The following is a 20995-nucleotide window of genomic DNA, read 5'->3' on the forward strand; positions in this document are numbered from 1 at the left end:
GCACTGTGCTTTATGCCTGTGTGTTTAAAGCTCTCCCAGTCTTGCCCAGTCAGGATTGAATTAGAAAGTTACAAATTTCTTTAGCTCTCTCTATTTTTTTAAATTTATTTTATGTGTATGGTTGTTTTACTTGCATGTATGTCTGTGTGCCACTTGTATGCCTATCGCTGTAGAATGGAAGAGGGTCTTGGAACTGGAGTTACAAATGTTTGGGAGCTGCTATGTGGGTGTTGGGAATTAAACTGGGGTTCTCTTGAAGAGCAGCCCATCCTCTTAACTACTGAACCCAGTTTAAACCCCCCTTTGAAGACAGAGTCCTTGCTAGGTGACCAAGAATGACCTTAAACTGCTCATCTTGCCTCTGCCTCCCAAGTGCTGGGATTGGAGGCAATCATCACCACACCAAGCTTATACAGTGCTGAGGATCAAACGCAGGGATTCCTTCATGTTAAACAAGCACTCTACCAACTCAGCGACATTCCAGGTAGCACATGGTTCTCAACCTGCCTAGTGCTATGACCCTTTAATACAGTTCCTCATGTTGTGGTGGCCCGGGCCATAAATTTATTTTTGCCACTACTTTGTAACTGTAATTTTGCTACTATTATGAATTGTAATATAAATATCTGTATTTTCTGATGGGCTTAGGCAACCAACCCCTTTGAAAGGGTCTGAGACCCACAGGTCAGAAACCACTTACTGATTGAAAGGGAAGCAGGACCCTCACCAACCCTGCCTCTTCCACAGGATCAGGATCCTAGCAATGACTGTCACGTTTTGAAGGCATTTTCTGTATTTCCTGTGTTTTTACTCACTTCTGAGATCTGTAAGAGAACATCTGGCGTTGTGTTCTCTTCTTATTTATATATAATTGTTTTGTCTTAGGAGATGGTCTCTCTCTGTTCCCCAAGGTGGACTAAAGCTTACTGCAGACCCTAGACTGGACTTAAGGTTGGAGCTATTCTCCTGCCTCAGCTTCTCAGCTAAGATGACAGGTGTGAGCCACCATGCTCAGATATCCAGATAATTTTGGATCTCTAGCTATCTGATACCTGACTGTGGGATTTACACTGATTGGAGGTGGGAATGTAATCAGATTCAAGATAAACCATGTGTGGCACTCCTACAATCCCAGTGCTCAGGAGCCTGAGGCAAAAGGAATTGCAAGTTTTTGACCCTGTCCAAAAAAAAAAAAGGCAAATCAAAATACTAAAAATAGAGTTTCTTTGGGTTTTGTTTCACTTTTCCCCTAAAAACAGAAGGGGGATCTATTCCATCCTCCAGCCACCACCTTCACTCCAACCGCCATAGGAAAAAATAGAGAAATGTTTTTCAGAACAGAGTTTCTCTGTGTAACAGCTATGACTATCCTGGAATTCATTCTGTAGACCAGACTGTTTTCAACTTAAAGATCCACCTGCCTTTGCTTCCTGAATGCTAGGATTAAGAGTGCCACCAAACCTGGAAATTTTAAGCCTTTCTAACAAAGCTTTAGGCAACCCAACAGCTACCTTCCTCAGACGCAGGCAGAGGGGCTTGCACAGCTTCTTCATCACCAGAGTCTGCTGTTGTGGAAATAGAAGGAACAGAACTAGACATGGGTGGGGTATCACCAAGTACATTGCTTTGAAACCCCAATGAAAGCATGAACAGGACTGGAGAGAGGGCTCGGCAGTCAAGAGCACATAACTTTTCTTGTGAGGATCAGAGTTTAGTTTCCAGCAGCGTATGGGGTCGCTCACAAACACCTGTAATTCTAGCTCCAAGGGGAGCTGATGCCTCCGGCCTCTGTAGGGACCCAGACTCCTGTGCACATATCTACACAGACACAGACATAAACATACATAATTAAAGATCATAAAAATAGAGGCTAAGAAGAAGAAAAGCCAGGCGGTGGTGGCACACGCCTTTAATGACCCACTCAGGAGGCAGAGGCAGGCATATCTCTGTAGGTTTGAGGCCAGCCTGGTCTACAAAGTGAGTTCCAGGTTAGCCAGGGCTGTCACACAGAGAAACCCTGTCTCAACCAAAGGGATGAGGGGATGGTGCTAGAGAGGCGGCTGAGTGGTTGAGAATACTTGATGGCTCTTGGCAGAGCACTCACATAATCCAGGTGTAACTCCAGCTCCAGGGGTCATCTGGCATGCATGTGGTGCCCATACACATATACTCGTACACATAAGTCTCTTTTAAAGTTAAACCTGTTGGACCAGCTGATAATTATTTTTTATCCTAGGAAGGGCCATCTAGCTTGTGGACATGGCTTATATGACAGACTAATAGCTCATCACTTCTTGGTATTGCCTGGGTGTGGGGGGGTTGGTAGCCTCTGCACTGGCAATGCTAGAATGGTGTATTTGTGGATTCACCATCATCTTGTCATTTTGGAGAAAGGATATTAGCTGTCTTGGCATCTAGTTACCTGTTCTATGAAATGAATGGCACCTATCCCATGTCCACCAGTGTTACAACTCCTTGTTTTTTTTGGGGGGGGGCTTGTTTGAAACAGGGTCTCATGTAGGTTAGATGGCTCTCTGTAAGTTTGTGTTTAAAGGCTGACTTTAAACTCCTGATTCTCCGGCCTCCACTTCTCCAAGAACTAGGATTACAGGTATGCTCTATAATTCCTTAGTTTTAACACTCCTGAACCTGTAAGGCATTCCTCTCATGTTGAAGCTGTCATGTGTAGAGTAGGCACCCCACAGAGAGTGCCAGTGAAACAGCTCAAAATGTGTAGCCATGTGAAAGATAGGGGACTGGAAGTAGGCTTATTAGGAGGACAGAGACAGGTGATTGAAACTGCATCTGTTAGCCAGGGGGACTCCAGGCCCTGTCCTTTAGTCATGAGAGTTGTGGAACAGTAGGGCATCACCAAACTGGCATCTCATGTTAGCACTATTGTGTTTCTCTTTTCTAGACATCGAAAAAGCCCAAGACAGCAGAAGCAGACACGTCCAGTGAGCTGGCAAAAAAAAGCAAGGAAGTATTCAGAAAAGAGGTAAGGTTTGGAAGATGTGGATAGCATAGTCCTTGGGCCTAAGTCTGTCCATCTGTCTTGCCTAAAGGTGGTTTAACTTGTATCCCTTGCCTCAAAGTGCTGCTTTACCCATCAAGAATCCCATAGCTGTCTCTTGCTGCCAGGAGAGGGAGGAGTCCATCTGCCAGCACATTTGCTGTTTCACTGTGGGCCTTCTATGGCATCTCAGAAATGGGAAGCTGTGTGTAGTGTTAGGCTACTATAGTGATTTGACTATGTAGTAGTTTTGTGATGACACATTGGTGTGTCCCTTTACAACTAAACACTTTGGTATCCGTTTCAACAGCCCTTGAGATAAACAAACTGGGAGTTGTTCTGACATATGTAGAAAACTTTGAAGATCAGAACTCGGAGTTGAACCTCCAATCCTCTGATAGAATTGTAGTTCTCTTTCTTTGTTGTCTCTTGACTGCTTGCTCCATCTTGACACTGTGTGTCTCACTGCCCATTTGTTTGTTAAGAGAGGGGTGCCATGACATGTGTGCTGGTCAGAAGACAGGATGTGGGAGGTGGTTCTCTTCTTTTACAGTGTGGATCCTGGGAATCAAACTCAGACCATCAGGCTTGGTGATGTATGCCTTGATCCAGTAAGCCATCTCACCAGCCCCCAGATTCTAAACTCCAGACTTCATTGATTCAAGGGTTCACACTGTGTTGAAGTTAACAGAACTGTAAAGATGGCAGCTGTGTGAAGAGTGTGTCATGGTAGGATTAGAGCCCAGTACTTAGAATATTAAGAGTGGCTCTTGAGCCGGGCGGTGGTGGCACACACCATTAATCCCAGCACTCGGAGTTAGAGGCAGGCGGATCTGTGAGTTCAAGAAGAAAGGCTCTTGAATCTAAGGTAGAAGCTGTTCACGTGGGTCTGAAGGGAAGGCAAGGGTAGCATGGGAATGTACAGAAGCACTGAGGAAGTTGAGAGCAGCCCTTCAGTCTTGAGCACTGGTCGCGTGAGGGTGGAAATAAGGCTGGGCAGCACTGTGCCCTTTCGTGTGGGGCTTTGTGCCTGTGTGCTTAGAGAACCGCTGGTGTAAGCCGAGAATGATCAAAGCTTGACTAAGTGAAGAGTGGTCTAAAGGGGAAAATCTGGAGGCCAGGCAACCACAGAAAATCCTTTGACCGGTTTATCCAGCCAGCTGTGGCAACTAAACCAAAAGCGTCGTGCAGACATCACAGTTCCTCCTGCCCATGTATGGTGTTGGTGTTCCAGCTCAACCAATCCAATTTGTGATCCAGCCCCATTCCTTGAATGTTTTAAGGGTCACAGAGTTTGGCGGGGTAGAGAGGCCTGCTCAGGATACTCTGTGAAGTAACTGTTAGTGGCTCCTTTTCTATTCTTTCCTCTGTGACCCTGAGGGACCCCTAAGAGCTACTGGATAGGATAAACCTTACAGAAGCAGCTCAGAAGACAGCATTGGAGATAGTGGACTGAAGAGTCCTGCCCTGCATCATAATCACCCATGTGTCCATATGCTTTGGGTTGTTGTGGTCTGTGAATAAACATGTAATACTTACAGTCTTGCAGTAATCTTTAAGGGCAAAATGCCTACCTGCAGCCCTGGGGTTGCAGAGCCCTCTGGCAGCTCAGGGTTACTCTGAGAAATACTCTGATGCTCTGGCCTGCCCCCAGGGTCCAGAGAAGCTAGCCACTAACTCCTCCTAGGAGTACACAGTACTAGGCAAGCACTCTACCAACTGAGCTTTAGCCCAGACTCCAGAAGCTCTGCTCATGATGGAGAAGCCCTGTGGCCTGATTACCTCTCATAGGTCCAGCCTCTTAACATTGGACTTTTAGTTGTGTGAAACCAGAGGCTACTCCTGGACCCTTGTTGCTGGTGCTGCAGCCTCTCTTAAGTGAGGTTTGGTTGGTGCGGCTAAAGAGGCTCTTTGCCTTTCAGGGCTTGGCCAGGATCACTTTCTTAGACCTCACTGGCTTCCTAGCACTCTGCTGGCCAGATCAGCACCCAAGGGAGACGATGGGGACTGGCAGCCATGCTTCTTGCTGCCTTTGCTAATGACCCCATCGGCATAGTTGAGCAGCTGTCTCCTGCCTTCTGTCTGCAGATGTCTCAGTTCATTGTCCAGTGCCTGAATCCTTACCGGAAGCCCGACTGCAAGGTGGGCAGAATCAGCACGACTGAGGATTTCAAACACCTTGCTCGAAAGGTACTCTCTGCTTCTGTCTGCTGGTGCTGGTCCTCAGCGAGTCACAGTTCTAAGATACTCTCCTTCTCAGAAAAGGTGCTTTTGTGCGCCAGATGCCAAGGCTTGGGCCCAGGAATGTGAGGCGGGGTTCAGAGGTGGGAAAGTAGACGTCCAAGAGGCTTTGAAAACTGGGTTTCCCCTCTGTCCCTGCGCCAGCCTGCCCCCACCCACCTTTTGGTTTCATTCATCCTCCCTATCCAGTCATTTTCCATTCTGATGGTGTCTGCTCTTCCTTTGCCTTGGACAGCTGACTCACGGAGTTATGAATAAGGAGCTGAAGTACTGTAAGAACCCCGAGGACCTGGAGTGCAATGAGAATGTGAAACACAAAACCAAGGAGTACATTAAGAAGTACATGCAGAAGTTTGGGGCTGTTTACAAACCTAAAGAGGACACTGAATTAGAGTGACTTGCATTGTGATCAGGAAGGACGAATCCTGTGGCTTCTGCCCTCCCCCATGGCCAGGCCTGTACGTATCTGGTGTGATGACCCATCATCCTGAGCAGTTGTAACCTGCAGGTGTCAACTGTAAGCCACAAACGAGCTCTATTACAAATGACCCTAGTTGTGAACTGTTAGGATGGAACAGTTACCGGCCATCAGAGGCAGTAGCCTAGGGAAGACCTTGGCCACACCCGACCCCATTCTCAAATCTGGGTCTCCCCCTTGGCGGTGCTGTCAGCGCACAGACCCATGCGCACCCTCCCCCAAGACCCTTTACCCCGATGATCTGTATTATATTTTAATGTATATGTGAATATATTGAAAATAATTTGTTTTTCCTGGTTTTTGTTCAGTTTTTGTTTGCCGTTAGCCTCTATGTGCTAGAATCATGGGAAGACTTTGTAAGGACAGTATAAATTCTCCTGCAAGGTTTAATTTGTTATCATGTAAATATTCCAAAGCAGGCTGCCTTGTGGTTTTGGCCAGCCTTGTGCTATGTTGATAAGATTGATTTACTGCTTAAGATCACTTTACTTTATCCAATTTTTACTGAACTTTTTATGTAAAAAATAAAATCAATTAAAGAACTTGCAATGTGTGTTCCCTAGAACTTAATCAAGTTTGTTTTTGTTGATGTTACTGGAGAGAAAAAAAGATGTAGTAGCCACTGGTGTGTGGAGTCCAAGATGGATCATTGCTACTGCATTTTATTGCAAGCTTTGTTCCTACAGGCTGAGACCTCAGGTCTAAGTCTGAGCTCAGGTGAGACAATTCAGTCATTCCAGAGCGGAGGAAGCATGACCTGAGACCTCACTGCCACTGGGCTGTTTTATTTTGGTTAGTGGGTCAGTCAAGAGAAAAGCCAAATGCCTTTTCACTCGCACGCCCTGGCCGGAGAGTGTTCCTCAGATTTCATTTCTCCCAGCCAACAGTTTGGGAGAAATGTTTGGGTCCTGGCTTCCCACTTGATTACCTGACACTGGGCCTGGACAGTAGAGGAGGCAGTGAGGACCGCCTAGGAGGGGATGGGTGCTGGGCAGTAGAGGGGAGCAGTGAGGACCGAGTAGGAGGGGATGGGTGCTGGGCAGTAGAGGGAGGCAGTGAGGACCGCGTAGGAGGGGATGGGTGCTGGCGTGCAGCTTGCTATTGTGGATGCGGCTCAGCAAGCCTCTCCTTAGTGATGCGCAGGGAGGAAGTTCATACTAGATTGGGGCTGTCTGTTCTCAAGAGTGTGATTCTGCTCACTCCAGCACTCTCTTGGAGAAAGGAAAAGACAAGTTAGGCTGAGGCTGTCAGGACCTACAGAGCCCCGTGCCTGTGCTCAGCATTTCAGAGAGTAGGGAATATTCATTTAATCCTTACAAGTCTTCCAGAGATTGGCACTGTTGACAAGACTAAGGCAAAGCAAGGGACAGAAACCCTTACTTTATGGTAATACACACTTTGTAGCAAATCTTTCCTCGCTACCTCTGGGGGATTGACTACAAGTGTATGGATATTCAAGTACCTTAAATGAAATGGCAGAGTTCTTACTTCATATCTCAGGTATCTGGACTGCTTCTAGTACCTAATACCATGCCACTGATACACAAAGCTACTTGAGACAGTTCATGAGTTGTGAGCCCTGGATATCAAGTGCTAACTAATGAAATAAAGCCTTTTCCCACAATACGATAGCCTTCGTAACATTACAGCATGAGCGGACCATGATTCACTCAACCCTCAACGTTTTCTAGTGTGTCTGCTCCCGTGTTTTTCCAGGGAAATTGAGGCAGCCTCCTATTAGAGTGGTGACTAGCTGTAAAGTTTTAGACATCTTTGAGCTTTACTTTTTTTATAATATTTTATTTACTTATTGTGTATACAGTCTTCTGCCTGCCAGCAGACGACACCAGATCTCGTTACAGATGGTTGTGAGCCACCATGTGGTTGCTGGGAATTGAACTCAGGACCTCTGGAAGAACAGTCAGTGCTCTTAACCGCTGAGCCATCTCTCCAGCCCCAAATGTTTTTTTTTTTTATCTTTCCCCATATGCTCCCTAATGTTCAAATTTCCTAGGATGGGCTAAACTGCGCAGTCTGTACATGCAAAATTTTACACTTACTGCTAACTTGGTGATCCTGCAGCTGCCTGCTGAAGTGGAGTGTGGTGTTCCTTGAGTACTAGTGTGAGCTTTCTCTGGTTTTCCTCCTTATCCTTGGGGAGTAGCTTTAGGGCCTTCTTCGGGTAAAGGTAATATCACCTCCCCCACTTTTTTGTTTTAGAAGCTCTCCCTGTAGGCCAGGCTGCCATCGAACCTGTGCTCTTACCATGCTGGGATTACAGATGTGAGCTACCATTGCCTGGCTGACATTTATTTCAACAAGGACAGACTGTTAAGTGACTATGGTCAACTATTTCTGAGGAGCAACAGAGTAGCCAATGCCAGGAGCATCTCAGTGCAGTGAGGGAGGCAGAGACGGATCTACTTTGGGCTCTGTTTCTTCTGACTGGAACCCCGGTTTTCTCAGTGAGTCTGGATGAACCTAAAGCCATCTAATCCATGTGCACTGGTCCTTCAGAAGGCAGAGTAACGCAGTTACCTGTTCCCACTTGAGGATGGGAATATTCGTGGGAGTACAAGTGGTTTGGCTCAGCTGCCCCGTCCAGAACAGCCTGCTTGCCCACTGTGTTCAGGCCACACGAGCAGCTGTGGAAGCCTGTGTGGAATTCCTTTGCCTGAGTGACAGTCTGCTTTTTGCTTTTTGTAGCTCTGGAGATTGAATCTAAGAATCTCATGTGTACTAGACAAGTACTCTTCCACTGAGCTACACCCCCCAGCCCAGAGTCCCAGTGTTGAAATGTTTTTTCTTGTCTAAAGATGACCTGAAGTCCTCAACACGTAGCTTGCCACAACTATCTTACCTCTTGCCTGTCACAGCACAGGTCACAAGGGTCCTGTGATGCACATGGGATCTCGGGGATAGGGAACTTACTAACATGCCCCTTGCTAAGCGAAGGACACTTGGCTTCCTAATGCAATCCAAATACTGAAGAGCAGGGACGAACCCCATAGCCCATGTACGGAAGTGCCTGCTATCCCAGCTGCTGCATGGAGAGGGTCCTCCCTATCTTACGGACTTCCTTTTCACAGCTATCCAATTGTCTTGTAGGCCCAAGGAGCCGAATGGACTAGAACACAAGTCAAAGTTGCCTTTAATACGTGGTTTTTAAAAAATAGCTGGAGCTAAATGAAGGGAAGCAGAACCAGGGATCTGCTGGCAGAGCTGTGCCCCACTCTTTCCCGTCCCCCATACCCCGCTTTCTGTCTTGGAAAGGAAGGTGAAGGGACATGAAGTGACCGAAGCCAGAAGTTCAAGAAGGGGACCTGAGGTGGTAAGAATGGTAAGGAGTGCCAGTGCGGGTAGCACGGGGGTGTCACTCACACCACAGAGCAGCCCTCAGCTGGTGAGCTCAAAACCTGGACCACATCTTCTCGGCCTATGGCAGCCAGGCCGTCCTCTAGCACGCTGAGGGTGGCTCTGTTTCCTTCTTGGACAGCCCAGTCCCTCAGCAGGGTGTAGGCTGGCACCTGGCTACTGGCCATGGTTTCCACAGCCTCAGCCTGGTAGCCCAGCTGGCCTGCCAGCCCCTGCCAGCCCTTGGCAGGTTCACCCAACATCAAGAGCCGCTCGACCTCCTGCTGCTGCTGCTGGGGAATATGCAGGTAGAGTCGGCAGCCAGGGTCAGGGTGTGGTCCTGGGTAGGAGATGAGATCCGTCAGTGGGTGGTGAGAGCACTAAACACTAAGGGCTACCGGCTGACGAAAGATGCGCACCCTGGCCGGGGATACAGGGCTCCAGACTGTGAGCGCCCATGAAGACACCGCTGTCACCATGCCGCTGGTCCCTGTCAGGGTCTCCAACTTCTACGGTTCGAGCTTTGGCCAACTGTTGTCTTTGCTTACGTGAGCGCCAACTGTAGGGGGCAGAGGGCAAGACAAGGAGCTGGCTGGGGGTCCAGATATGCGGGTGCCACAGGGCAGTACCCAGACCACCTACCATTTGAAGGCCACGTAGGCGAGCAAACCGAGGACCACAGCAGCTAGGAGAGCACAGTAGACGGGGATGATGCTGCCGGAGGCCCCTGGAGGCTCGGGGGGAAACGGGGAGGAGGTGTTGGGGGCCAGGGCACCTTCAGCGCCTGCCCACACTGTGTCCCTGTCCCTACCCTGCCCCCTCAGGGCTGTATCTGTGAAGACAAAGGCGAAGTGGTCAAGACGGGGAGCCACAGCAGCCTCACCCAGACCATCTTGGCAGAAAGTTCCAAAAGCAATAGAGCTCACCAGGTAGTTAAGGATTCAGCATGGCATCCACAGCTGGCTGGCCCTGAACTGGCAAGAATGGCTCAGCAGACAGACACATGCCACCAAGCATGACAATCTGAGTGATCCCCCAGGATTTACATGGTAGAAGGAGGAAATTGACTTCTACAAGTCCTCTGAACCCTACATGCTTACTAGGTGGTTAACAGTGCTTGCTCCATTGCAGGACCACAGTTTCGTTGCCAGCACACTGGATGGCTCACAACCACTTGGAACCCGAGCTCCAGGGGGTCTGATGCCCTCTTATGACCTCTGGAGGCAACATCGCACATATACATGTACAGGTACACATGTACACATATGTACACATGTACACATATGCACACATGTACAGTTACATATGTACACATATACATGTACAGGTACATATGTACACATGAATAATTTTTTAAGGTGACTGGCCCTTTGCTTGCCACTGGATGATGCAGATGTGTCTTGCCATCTTCCAAGGCAGGGTTTCTCTGTGTAGCAGTCCTGGCTGTTCTGGAACTAAATGTAGACCAGGCTGGCCTCAAACTCACAAAAATCCACCTGTCTCTGCCTCACAAGTGCTGGAATTAAAGCTGGAATTAAAGGCGTGCACCACCACCATCTAGCTGTATCTAGACTTGTGTTCTGGTGTTATACCGGATCCTTCTAAAAACATGACAGTTATCTATTCTGGAAGCCTTCCTTAATCCCTCTCTCTTTGCTGGGCGTTGGTGGCGCACGCCTTTAATCCCAGCACTGGGGAGGCAGAGGCAGGCGGATCTCTGTGAGTTTGAGGCCAGCCTGGTCTACTGAGCGAGTTCCAGGACAGCCTCCAAAGCCACAGAGAAACCCTGTCTCGAAAAACCAAAAAAATTCCTCTCTTCATTCTCTGTTTACACCACCTGTTTACGTGGTGGCACTGGACTGTCTGTGAGACCTCACTGATGTGTGTTGTTTTCACAAAACCATAAAAATAAAACTTAACTGGAAGCCGGGCGTTGGTGGCGCACGCCTTTAATCCCAGCACTCGGCAGGCAGAGGCAGGAGGATCTCTGTGAGTCTTGAGACCAGCCTGGTCTACAAGAGCTAGTTCCAGGTCAGCCTCCAAAGCCACAGAGAAACCCTGTCTTGAAAAACCAAAAACCAAACAAAACTTAACTGGAAGTAAATACTGGTGTTTTCTTCGGCCTTACGTCTAGTGACCAGTCCTTGTACCCAGTGTAGAGAGGTTCAATGGTGAATGGATTGCACATGACCTATTCCACCTCCCAGTCTGCCTGCTACCTAGGATCTGGGTCAAAGAATGCGTACCTGTGTAGACCACACCTTTGCTGTGGCTGACGTTGTAGAGCATGGCTTTGCCAGGCACTGCCTGCTGGGCTGCTTCTTGCTGAAGGTGAGTCGTGCACAGCACTGAGCTGAAGGAGCCACAGGGCTGCTTTTCTGGGTCCAGAGGAACTCTGTGGGGACACAAAGCGATCCTCAGATGTGTCGTCAGAAGTCCCTATAACTAGCTCACTCCATCATGATTCACGCCAGGGCTGAGCAGGCCTGGAGGTGGCTGAGCTGGGGGCCTGGGGTACAGCTCAGGATAGAAATCACCCTACCTCAAAGACTTTGGCAAACACCTAGGCTGAGTCCAGGGACTTAAGGAGAGCGCGGATAAATGCAGTGTGACTCCATCTCATGCTGAAGCACCCCTAGGGACCTCATGCTCACACATATCTGCCAAAACCCAACATCCTGAGGTCCCAAGGCAGGACCTCCTGTAGTGACCAGGCTCCCACTCTGCTCCGGTGCCAGCCCTCTCTGGTCAGGGCTGAGTGACCTTAATGGGCTCAGCAAGGCCACGGACCTGTAGATCCGGGGACCTAAGGTTAGTCTTTTCTCATTTGGAAATTTGAGAGAGGGAGGAGAGACCTCCCGGAGAAGGAAGAGACTCAGAAAGGGCCCCCAGGGCCCCGACCGACGCTACTGGGGCTTAACCAAAGGTCCACCACATGCTGTGTCTGTGGTGTGGCCAGGTAAGCCTCGGGGGTGGGCGGCCCCTTTAAGGACTAGGTACCATTGTGTCACTTACCACACTGGGAGTGGGGGGCTTCCGGAATCCTAGTTGGTGTGTGGGCCTGTAAACCGGTAGCAGCAGACAGGCCTTGGAATCTACCCCACCCATCCTGAGCTGCTGGAACTCGTCCCGGCCTCCCCACCCATCTCTAAGCCCAAGATTCTAAGAAACAATTCAGCAGCCCCCGCAGGCCTGTACACACCCCAACACAGACGCTGGTACCCGTAGGATCAGGGCACTCGAGGTGGGAGAAAGAAAGTTCTGTCCCCTTCCACCTAGCAAGAACCTGGCTCGCCACTCCCACCCCTCCTGACCTTCTGCGGCCACCCCTCCAAGGGTGCCAGGGTACACTCAGCCGGGCAGACAGCGGGAGAGGGCAGGTTCCGGTCTGCCCAAGAAAGAGTGAGCCAAGGCGGGGGTGGGGGTGTTGGAAAGGGGAGCAGGACAATGAAGAGGCGGGGCTGAGCTCGAGGGCGCGGTCTCGCCCCCGCCCCACGCTGGAGCACAGAGCCGACGCAGGCCTGGTTGCCAGTGCGCGCAAACGGCCTGCAAAAGCCACGCGATGGACCGTCAGAGCTGAGAACCAAGAGCCAGGAAACGGCTGGCAAGGACAGAGGTGGCTTGGCTGGCTACACGGAGGCCAGCCTACCCAGGAAGAATGACATGTCAGGCCGGACCGGGTGGCGGGGTACTAAGAATGGTGGCCACAGAAGGCCGAGAAGGCGGGCACATGTATACTCAAGAAACCAAGCGGCTACAAAACTAGGCCAAGTTTATTGCTGAGGATGGGCAGTGGAAGTCACCTTTAGGGATTAAGGCCACGGGCGGTCTTTGTGCTTCACTGAAACATGGGGCTTGAAAGTAGGAACCCCCCCCCAGATTGTGCAAAATATGCAGCTGCGGCCTCAGAGGCCGGCGCTAGGTCTCCCCTCAGCCGGCGAGGGGCGGGACTTCCTGGTGACGCCATCTGCCGATCCCTGAGCTGGAGGGTGGGCCCCGCCCACCCCCTGGTGCAGCAGTCTCGTGGGCAGGGCGTCGTGCTCGGGCACGGTCGCAGCACCTAGACAGCAGGTTCAGCGAGCCTCGCCAGGATTGTACTCGGTCTCCCCGGAGGACACCTGGGAGATGCGCCGCGAGGAGCGCCAGAGCTTCCGTGCGAACTGGCTGCTGCGCACCTGGCAAAAGCAGGGGTGGGATGGGAAGCCGTGAGCCTGGCGGCCTCTTCCCGCCCTACTGGATTCCGGGCCTGGCCCGCCTGCTGTCCCCACCTCGGAAGGCTGCCCGGCGCCCACGACGATCAGTTTGCCGTCCTCCAGGCCCACCAGTACGTGGCTCCGCTCCTTGGTCACAGACACACTGCGCACTGGCACTTTCATGGGCAGGGGAGGCACAGCAGGCTGCAGTCTAGAGCAGGGAGGTAGACACACAGTAAGAAACGACCAAGGAGCCCAAACACAGCTAACAGACGTCTGCGTTATCCTGTATCTACTCTCCTCGTTGTAAGGCTGCCCAAACTCAACCCCGGATTCGTAAGACCCCACAACCGTGGAGCTGAGGGAATCCCCCTGGGTAACACACCTGGAAGAACGCGCCACTGGGTAGAGTGCTCTCCCTGTTACCTGTGCCAACAACTACCACCTAGAGGGCCAGGAGCTACAAGCGGGGCTCACTTGTTCAAATGGAGGATGTGCAGAGAGCACTGAATGGTGCCCAGCAGGACAAAGTCTCCGGCCACTGCCAGGGCTGTAGGCTGCTCTGCCAGGGGCAATGAAGCCCGCAATCTGCCATTCACCGAGTACAGGTGCAAGGAGTAGGTGACCTGGAAAAAATGGGGACATCAGCAACTGCCCCACTGTGCCAGCTGCCCCGGTGTCTCTGTTGGGTACCCGGTCCCCGTACCTGGGCCCCACGGCGTTCACAAGCAGAGCTCTGTACAACAATCTGGCCTTCAGACCCCAGTGCCAGATGTGACACAGGTCCAGGCAGTGTGGCACCTGGGGGCCTTAGTGCTGCCACAAACTGACCTCGGCGTACAGTGTGTATGATCACAGTTCCAGCCTACGGAAGGCAGTAGGATGCTGAGCAGAGAACTGAAGGCTCCAGGGACAGTGCCTTAGCAAACAGCCTCCCTGGGGCGCGTGCACACACACCTCAGATCCAGACACAGCCATGTCAAGTTCCGTGCTGATGGCCACACAGCTCACTGCAGCCTCGTGTCCATATAAAACCTGTACAGGCTTTGGTGCCAGCCCTACCGAGAAGCCACCCTGTGGGAAGCAGGGCTAGCTTAAGACTCAGGCAAGAGAGCCAGAGGGTTGGAGGGCGATGGAGGCCCAGACTTGCTCACGGGAGTAAGAGGAAAGGACCGGGGGGGGGGCAGCCCTGAGGGCCCCCTGAGGAGCAGCTGGACTTCTGGTCTGGGCTATAGGAGCCTCACAGGCCTGCCCTCCATACACACCTGCTGCAGAAGACGCCACACCATGCACGTGGTGTCCCGGGAGCCTGAGATGAGGTAGATGCCACAGGTGTCCAGCGCAAGGCAGGTCACTACATCAAGGTGTCGGCTCAGCTGGTTCAACAGTTTGCCACGGGGTAGCCCAGTTACACGCAGGCTGCCATCCCAGTGACCACCACTGAAGAGCAGCCTTCCGTCGGGGGCCACCGCCAGTGCTTGTCCACTCATGCCACTGCCTGGCACCCACGGCCCACTCAGCAGCTTTTGCGTCCTAAGCCAATGAGAAGACAGTAAGGGAGGCTGGGCCAGAGAAGAAACTTGGCGGACCTCTCCCTTGCCGTTGGTCTGTATTCCGTTTAGGTGGGGAGGTGGTCCAGGCATAGCGCATGGCTCACGCCTCTGTCTTACTTGGGGTTGCCCATGCTGGGATCTTTGCTGAAGGTGAAGTAGTTGTTGATGTTTCGGTCATAGGGCAACCAGCTATGAGTGCCCAGCAGCCCACTGGCACTCACAGTCACCTGTTGGAAAGAGGGTGCTGAGGTGGGTTAGGGGAAGGCAGGAGGGATGAGCTGAGGAGGAGCCCTGCCCAGCTCACTTACCAGCAGGTCTGAGGAGCCCTGGGTGATGAAGGAGTGGGATTGCCGGTGGGGCACTAGCGCTAACACCAGAGGTACGCCTTCACTGATGGCCTGCAGAGAAATGAGGGGGCTGGCTGTGTTGAGGGGCAGCAGAAGCCCCAACGAGACAGTCTTCTCAACAGGTACCCTCTTTCCTTTGCCCTTGACCCCCAGGGGTGCAGAGTGGGTGTCATATAGAGGCTGAGTGACGGCATTGAGTATGTAGAACGGCATCACAGACAGAGGAAGACCTCAGGCTCAGCCTTGATCCTCCATCTGTTACTCCCGGGCCCCAGCCCAATGACCGGAGAGAAAGCGAAGCCTGTGTGAGGATGCAGGAAGGGTCCTAGGCCAGAGTCCCTCCATCCAGACCCCTGGCCCCACTCAGCTTCTCAGAGATTGTTCTAGAAGTCACAACTTGTCCTGGCCCTCCTCAAGAGAGCCCCCTTCCTCCTACTCTAATGTCCACAAGATGCCTTTAAGTCAGTTAATGCATTTAGTATTCCTGTCTGGCCCCACAAGAGGGAAGGACGGTGTAGTTAAACCCATCTCCCAGAAGAAGCTAAGCTCCTGCCCTCTTTTCACCTCAGCAAAAAAAGCCTTGAGCTGGTCCAGGTTCTGGAAAATGCTAGGTGAGTTAGTGTCCAGACGAGAAAGGCGACTGGCTGCTTCCTCGGCCGAGAGCCGGGCTGGATGTGGCTCCTGGAGAGGAGAGCTGGTCAGCACCTTGACATGAGGGCTCTTTTGTTTCGTTTGAGACAGTGTCTCTGTGTAACAGCCCTGGCTGTCCTGGAACTCACTTTGTAGACCAGGCTAGCTCAAACTCACAGAGCTCCTCCTGCCTGTGTGTCCCAAGTGCTGGGATTAAACACATGTGCCACCAGCGCCCAGCTGACATGGGCGCTCTTGACCACTGTATTCCAAGCAGCTCTTACCTTTAGCAGCTGACAAGGGGTCTGCCCAAAGTTGCTGATGATGCCTTCCAGAGCCTTCCGTTCCCGTTCATCTGCCACATGGTCCAGGTCTACGGCCCCTGAGAGGGAGGCAAAGGAGTCAGAGCTCCTTCTGCGTCTTCTGCACTGCCACTCCATCTGCGCCCTGGCCCACCCTCCGCGTAGCGCCCTGCCTACCTTCATAGGTGCAGTAATAGAAGACATTGAGGGCCTCCTCGGCTGCTGGGCCCCGCTGCTTATAGCCGAAGATGAGGTCAATCCACTGGTGCAGGTGGGTGGACACATACTCTGACTCCTGAGGGCAGGGAGTGGCTGTCAGTCCTAGGACTGCAAACCCCACCACAGCCCAACTCCGGCTGCCTGTCTGTGTGCAGTCACCCTCACCAGAGCCCGGCGATGCTGCTGGATGAAGTCCTCTGGACAGCTGGCCCATGGGGGCAGCACCACATTGTCCACCTTCTCATTGGTCAACTGGAGGCAGCCCAGGTCAAAGCCTAGCAGAGGAGAAGGCTAGCAGTGTCCCGTGTGTCCCTGGCCACACCACATGGGCACTCGTGCCCAGGCCCCCACTCCCACAGCCAGTGCCTTGCAGCTACCATTCTGGTTCTCCAGGAAGTCGGGAAAGTAGAAGAACTCTGGGATGAGCTCCTTCACGTCAGCAGGGCTCTCCAGGCGTGCCTGCCACGCCGCTGCCACAGAGTGGAACTGCCGGTCAGAGCAGTCGAAGCTGGTGGAGGGACACAGCCAAGGCCACATGATAAATACAGACGGATGTATAAAAACAGAGGCAGACAAGCAGCTGCCAGCAAGGCTGTGTCCCCCTCCTCTCCAACCCCCCATCAGCCCTGGGCGTACCGGCCGCTCTGTAGCTGGACGTGCAAGGAGGTGAAGGGTTCCACACGGATGAGGTAGTGCATCACCCCTGCTGCATTGGAATAGTGCGTGCCGTAGTGGAACTTGTCGATTGTACCTGCTGGGTCCTCAAAGCTCTCATACCTGAAGCCACAGGCCACCGAAGTCAGCGGGAGCCTTTCGCCCACCCAACCCCAGCCCACTGAGCCCTGCCCTGCCCACAACATGCTCACTTCTCCCTCACGAGCTGGGCGTGCTTTGGGTTCACCACACCGATGGGTTTGGACAGGTCCCGGAAGACAGCTGGATTGCTGAGGTCCAAGACTGGGGACACGTAGTCCTGCAAGACCCAGGGGAACTGGCCCCCCACCCAGCGAAGAAGCTGCATGAAGACCCTGATGGCTGGCCAGCCCACCCTGCCCTGCCCTCAACCCTGGGAAGATGAGTAGAGCCTGTTCACAGCTCCACTCGGAAGGCTGCAGGAGCACAGATGGACACTCCTTCCGGGAGACCAGGGCCCAGCAGGAAGAAAAGAGGGCAGGGGAGGAGGCCAGACCTTGGTTATGGGTGAACTATTCAGGGCCGTGCTTAGGGCCTCGCCCATTAGCTGGCATTGACGAATCAGAGAGCAGGAGGCAGGGTATGCATACAGAGTGGGGCCCTCACCACAGGGTACTGAGACAGGTCATTATAGGTGCGTCCTGCGATTGTGTTGAGTTGCATCAAGTACTCAAAGTTGGATATCTCTCGCTGTACCCATTTCTGGAGGACAGGATGGCAAAGGATAAGCAGTGACATTGTCCAGAACCCTCAACTTACAAAGTTCCCACCTCACCCTCCACACAGACACAACACCTGGGCCTCTTACCTGGGTGAGTCCCGAGGCACGAAGCATCTCCTGGGGGGAGCGGCTGCTTAGGTAGCCTTGGGTGTGTGGCCGCAAGCGCAGGAGCCACGAGTACACCTGGTTCCGTACCTGGGTGTGGGATGGGATGGGGGAGGGCTGGGGCCTGGGAGCCTGGCAAGGAGATGAAGCTGAGGAGCCGGACGCCTTGCAGGGGAAGTTGAGGAAGTAGTTAGACTGATCAATGAAGAAGAGCTCTAGTGCGGAGCGCCTCAGGTTGAAACGCCGCAGGTGGACCTCACGAAGCTGAACCAAGGGGCGCCGGAAATCATGGCCAATGCCTACAGGACCAACAGTGGTATAAGGAGTCACTGCTCCTGCCCAGCGCAGACCTTGGCCCTTCTCTGCCATCCCCTCGCCAATCCCACCAGATCGCACCTTCCTCAGTTTCCACACGTTCCGTACTGCCATCATAGAAGTACACGTGCTGTGTGGTGACCTCTAATAGTCCTGGGACCACGGCCACCACTGTGACGAGCTGGCACTCGGCTGACAACACCAACTTCTCATGCTGCTCATCTAGTTCCGCTGCCTCCATCCTGGGGGCCAGCGTACAGCTCAGCTAGTGATGGGGGCGTCCCTTCTTGACAATGAGTCCACACCTCCCTCACAGAGACGAGTTGCCCAGGGCCTAGTGCTCACCGACCCTGTGCCCTAGCTGAATGTAAAAGTCCGTCTGGCTGCTCGTCAGGTCACCCCTCCTGCTGCCCTGCTTCTCCTCACGCACCCTCACCCTGGTCCCCACACTGTTCTGGTTTTTCTCAGCCTTGCTCAGAGATGCTTAGCTACTAAAGACCACCCAGCCACACACCCTTTTAAATAACTTCCAAATTTGGGGTTAGAGAGTCCACAGAAGGTATATATCCCGGCCCAGCCCCCAGGCCTCCCACTCACGGGGTCTCCAGCACAGCCATTTCATCCTCCCCTAACTGGTCTTCGAGCAGCTCCTCTGGAGGGGCACTGATTTTGGCCTCTTTGGTCACCGCCAGAGGCAGTGAGGCCTCTTCAGAGGGTGTCATAGGAACTTCACCTGTACAAGGTCGATTGTACTTAATTAGGGCAAGGTATGATGGGAAACGCCAGCTGGGTGGACCAAGCACAACACTCACCTAAATTGTCGCGTAGGGCACTGGCTTCTAAGTGAGGGTCAAAGTGATGATTGGGCACCAGTTTCAGTCGCATGCGTGAGTATGTCTCTGCACTAGACAACTTCCAGTGGGGGGCTGGAGGGACCCTGTAGACACATCACCAGCAATTGTCGTTACAGGGCCCCCACTTCAAGACTCATGTTTTTGTGTGTGTGACAGGGTTTCTCTGTGTGGCCTTGGCTGTCCTGGAACTCTGCCTCCAGAGCGCTGGGATAAAAGGTGCATGCTACTACCAACACCCACCATTCCCCACCACTCCCTCCCACCCGCCGTGGCTAAGACTGCTGTTGCTATTCATGTTACACGTCTCTGTTTGAGTCCTTGAGCAGGGAGCCAAAGGCAAGCTGGCACTCTTACGTCACTCCCTTTGTACCACGCCCAGCTCCTCCACCCTACAAGTCCAGCCCACCTTAGTGCCCAGGCCCCACAGGGGCTAGAGAGCTGGCGCCACAATGCTCCCCAGTGTAGCAGGGCCGTTGAGTGCTGTGCTGCCTGCTGTTTCAGCACTGCTGCATAGCGCAGCCCCTCCAGGCGAGCCCTGCGCTGGGCAGGTTCGAGGACCAGCTCCTGCGGTAACAAGAATAAGTCAATCCCACTGCTGCAGTTTCTCCAAGCCACTCTTTACCCTGCCCTCTTAGCTGTCTCCCAGGCACACAGGTGAGAAAGCCCTGTCCCCTTCTGGGCTACACACCTGGAAGGCCCTTCCGCTCTGGATGCGTTCCCGCTGGTGCCGCTGCCCACTGCTCATAAGCATGTCATAGCAGGCATTCCAGAAGCCTGACATGAGGTCATGGCTCTTAGCGTATGTGTCCATTTCAAACTTGGACATGGTGGGCTGTACCTGGAGGATTAATGGGGGGAGACCAGTGCTTGGGGTGTGCCCCAGCCCCCACTCCTCTTCCTTGATCCCCACCTCCTTTAGGCACCTGCTTGTCAATGAAGTGGCGCCATTCGGGTGTGGCACAAAAAGCCTGGAAGTCCTCAAAGAAGGTGGGGCTTCCATTGGTGGGTGGTAAGGAGGGCAGCCCCCACTGCAGTCCCAGGGGCCCATAAGCACGGTCCAGCAGCGTGCGGACCAGTGGCACCAACCACGAACAGCGCTCAGAGGCCGCCACAGCTGTAGACGGAGGCTGTGCATGCTCCGTCTCGGAGGAAGAGGTGTGGAGTGCCCGGCTGAGTGCAGCCTCCAGTTTGGAGAGGACGTAGCATGCCTCTTCACGGCGGGCCGGCACTGCAGTCTGCAGCAGTGTATGCAGCTTCACATAGGCCTGGGCATGCAGCTGTAGGGAAAGGCAATGGGGGTGCCACCAATCGCTACACCTCCACCAGCTCCACCTCTGCCTCCACTGCCCACCAGCAAGCTCACCTGTGGGTCCTCCAGCAGGATGTAGCCAAGCACAAGACGCAAGCCAATCTGTGCCATCTCACAGAGAGCCGGTATACTATTGGCTAGATGTGGCCAGGCGCCCAGGCGATCAAGGAGGTTGCACACACCTTCAAAGAGCTGCCACATACAACATTCCCAGCGTTACCGCACAAGGCCAGGGAAACGGCAAGGTAGTTTGAGCTGGAGGCTAGGTGAGGTTTGAGCCCTCACTGCTTGACCAGTCCTGTAAGGTATATCCGGCCATCTCTAACACTGTTATGATGGGGAAGTCCTGAGTACATGTCAATAAAGCACTGTTGGCCAATAGGGAAGCAAGATAGGTGGGACTAGGAGTCCAGGAGGACTCTGGGTAGGAGAAACACAGGGAGTCATCATGTAGCCTGCCAGAGAAGTAAGATGTCTATCCGGTAAGAGAAATACTTAGATGGGTAAATACTTAAGTCAGAGATAGCCAGTAAGAAACAAGCAAGGCCAACAGCTTCATAATTAATACGGCGGCTTGTGTGTTATTTGGGGACTACAATGTGGCAGAGCCCAGGCGATTGGTGGGGAAGAACCAAAGAGGCTGACAAGGAAAAGGCTTCACTCTACAC

At 52.8% G+C, this 20995-nt stretch overlaps 3 protein-coding genes across 13 annotated transcripts in view; 1 reads left to right on the top strand and 2 right to left on the bottom strand.

Moving 5' to 3' along the window:
• Setd2 (SET domain containing 2, histone lysine methyltransferase) overlaps positions 1-6281 on the top strand; it is a 94773-nt gene extending 88492 nt beyond the window's left edge. For 3 of the 4 annotated variants that reach the window (XM_040739593.1, XM_040739594.1, XM_040739595.1), the window contains 3 exons: positions 2918-2998; positions 5102-5203; positions 5490-6281. In XM_040739593.1, coding sequence (XP_040595527.1) covers positions 2918-2998; positions 5102-5203; positions 5490-5651 — 345 coding nt within the window. In that variant the 3' untranslated portion in view covers positions 5652-6281. Of the gene's footprint in view, positions 1-2917; positions 2999-5101; positions 5204-5489 lie in introns of those variants that run through there. The other variant, XM_040739596.1, reaches the window with a different exon arrangement.
• A 2584-nt stretch (positions 6282-8865) lies between these two features.
• Positions 8866-12686, bottom strand: LOC101830603 (death domain-containing membrane protein NRADD). 5 transcript variants are annotated; one of them, XM_040739598.1, is made up of 6 exons: positions 12401-12686; positions 12102-12147; positions 11333-11481; positions 9729-9918; positions 9506-9645; positions 8866-9426 (listed from the first exon to the last, which is right to left on the bottom strand). In XM_040739598.1, the coding sequence occupies exons 3-6, from the start codon at positions 11373-11375 to the stop codon at positions 9110-9112; spliced, it is 690 nt and encodes a 229-aa protein (XP_040595532.1). In that variant the 5' UTR covers positions 11376-11481; positions 12102-12147; positions 12401-12686; the 3' UTR covers positions 8866-9109. The 5 variants fall into 5 exon arrangements, with proteins under 5 accessions (XP_040595532.1, XP_040595533.1, XP_021085697.1 ...); XM_040739599.1 differs by lacking the exon at positions 12401-12686 and adding an exon at positions 12289-12354; XM_021230038.2 differs by lacking the exon at positions 12102-12147 and having other exon boundaries at positions 9729-9813.
• A 155-nt stretch (positions 12687-12841) lies between these two features.
• Positions 12842-20995, bottom strand: part of Nbeal2 (neurobeachin like 2) — a 32041-nt gene continuing 23887 nt past the window's right edge. For all 4 annotated transcript variants that reach the window (XM_013117001.3, XM_040739592.1, XM_005074990.4 and 1 more), the window contains 24 exons: positions 20382-20519; positions 19942-20295; positions 19707-19856; positions 19425-19582; positions 18977-19101; positions 18762-18897; positions 18246-18406; positions 17832-18148; positions 17630-17725; positions 17197-17321; positions 16967-17107; positions 16708-16838; positions 16496-16605; positions 16289-16406; positions 16094-16191; positions 15744-15860; positions 15141-15230; positions 14950-15059; positions 14545-14812; positions 14237-14353; positions 13986-14144; positions 13757-13905; positions 13355-13490; positions 12842-13261 (listed from right to left, as the gene is read on the bottom strand). In XM_013117001.3, the coding sequence (XP_012972455.1) occupies positions 13160-13261; positions 13355-13490; positions 13757-13905; positions 13986-14144; positions 14237-14353; positions 14545-14812; positions 14950-15059; positions 15141-15230; positions 15744-15860; positions 16094-16191; positions 16289-16406; positions 16496-16605; positions 16708-16838; positions 16967-17107; positions 17197-17321; positions 17630-17725; positions 17832-18148; positions 18246-18406; positions 18762-18897; positions 18977-19101; positions 19425-19582; positions 19707-19856; positions 19942-20295; positions 20382-20519 (3606 nt within the window). In that variant the 3' untranslated portion in view covers positions 12842-13159. The remainder of the gene's footprint in view (positions 13262-13354; positions 13491-13756; positions 13906-13985; positions 14145-14236; positions 14354-14544; positions 14813-14949; positions 15060-15140; positions 15231-15743; positions 15861-16093; positions 16192-16288; positions 16407-16495; positions 16606-16707; positions 16839-16966; positions 17108-17196; positions 17322-17629; positions 17726-17831; positions 18149-18245; positions 18407-18761; positions 18898-18976; positions 19102-19424; positions 19583-19706; positions 19857-19941; positions 20296-20381; positions 20520-20995) is intronic.

Source organism: Mesocricetus auratus, unplaced genomic scaffold (assembly GCF_017639785.1).
Source record: "Mesocricetus auratus isolate SY011 unplaced genomic scaffold, BCM_Maur_2.0 Super-Scaffold_100691, whole genome shotgun sequence".
Classification (NCBI taxonomy): domain Eukaryota; kingdom Metazoa; phylum Chordata; class Mammalia; order Rodentia; family Cricetidae; genus Mesocricetus; species Mesocricetus auratus.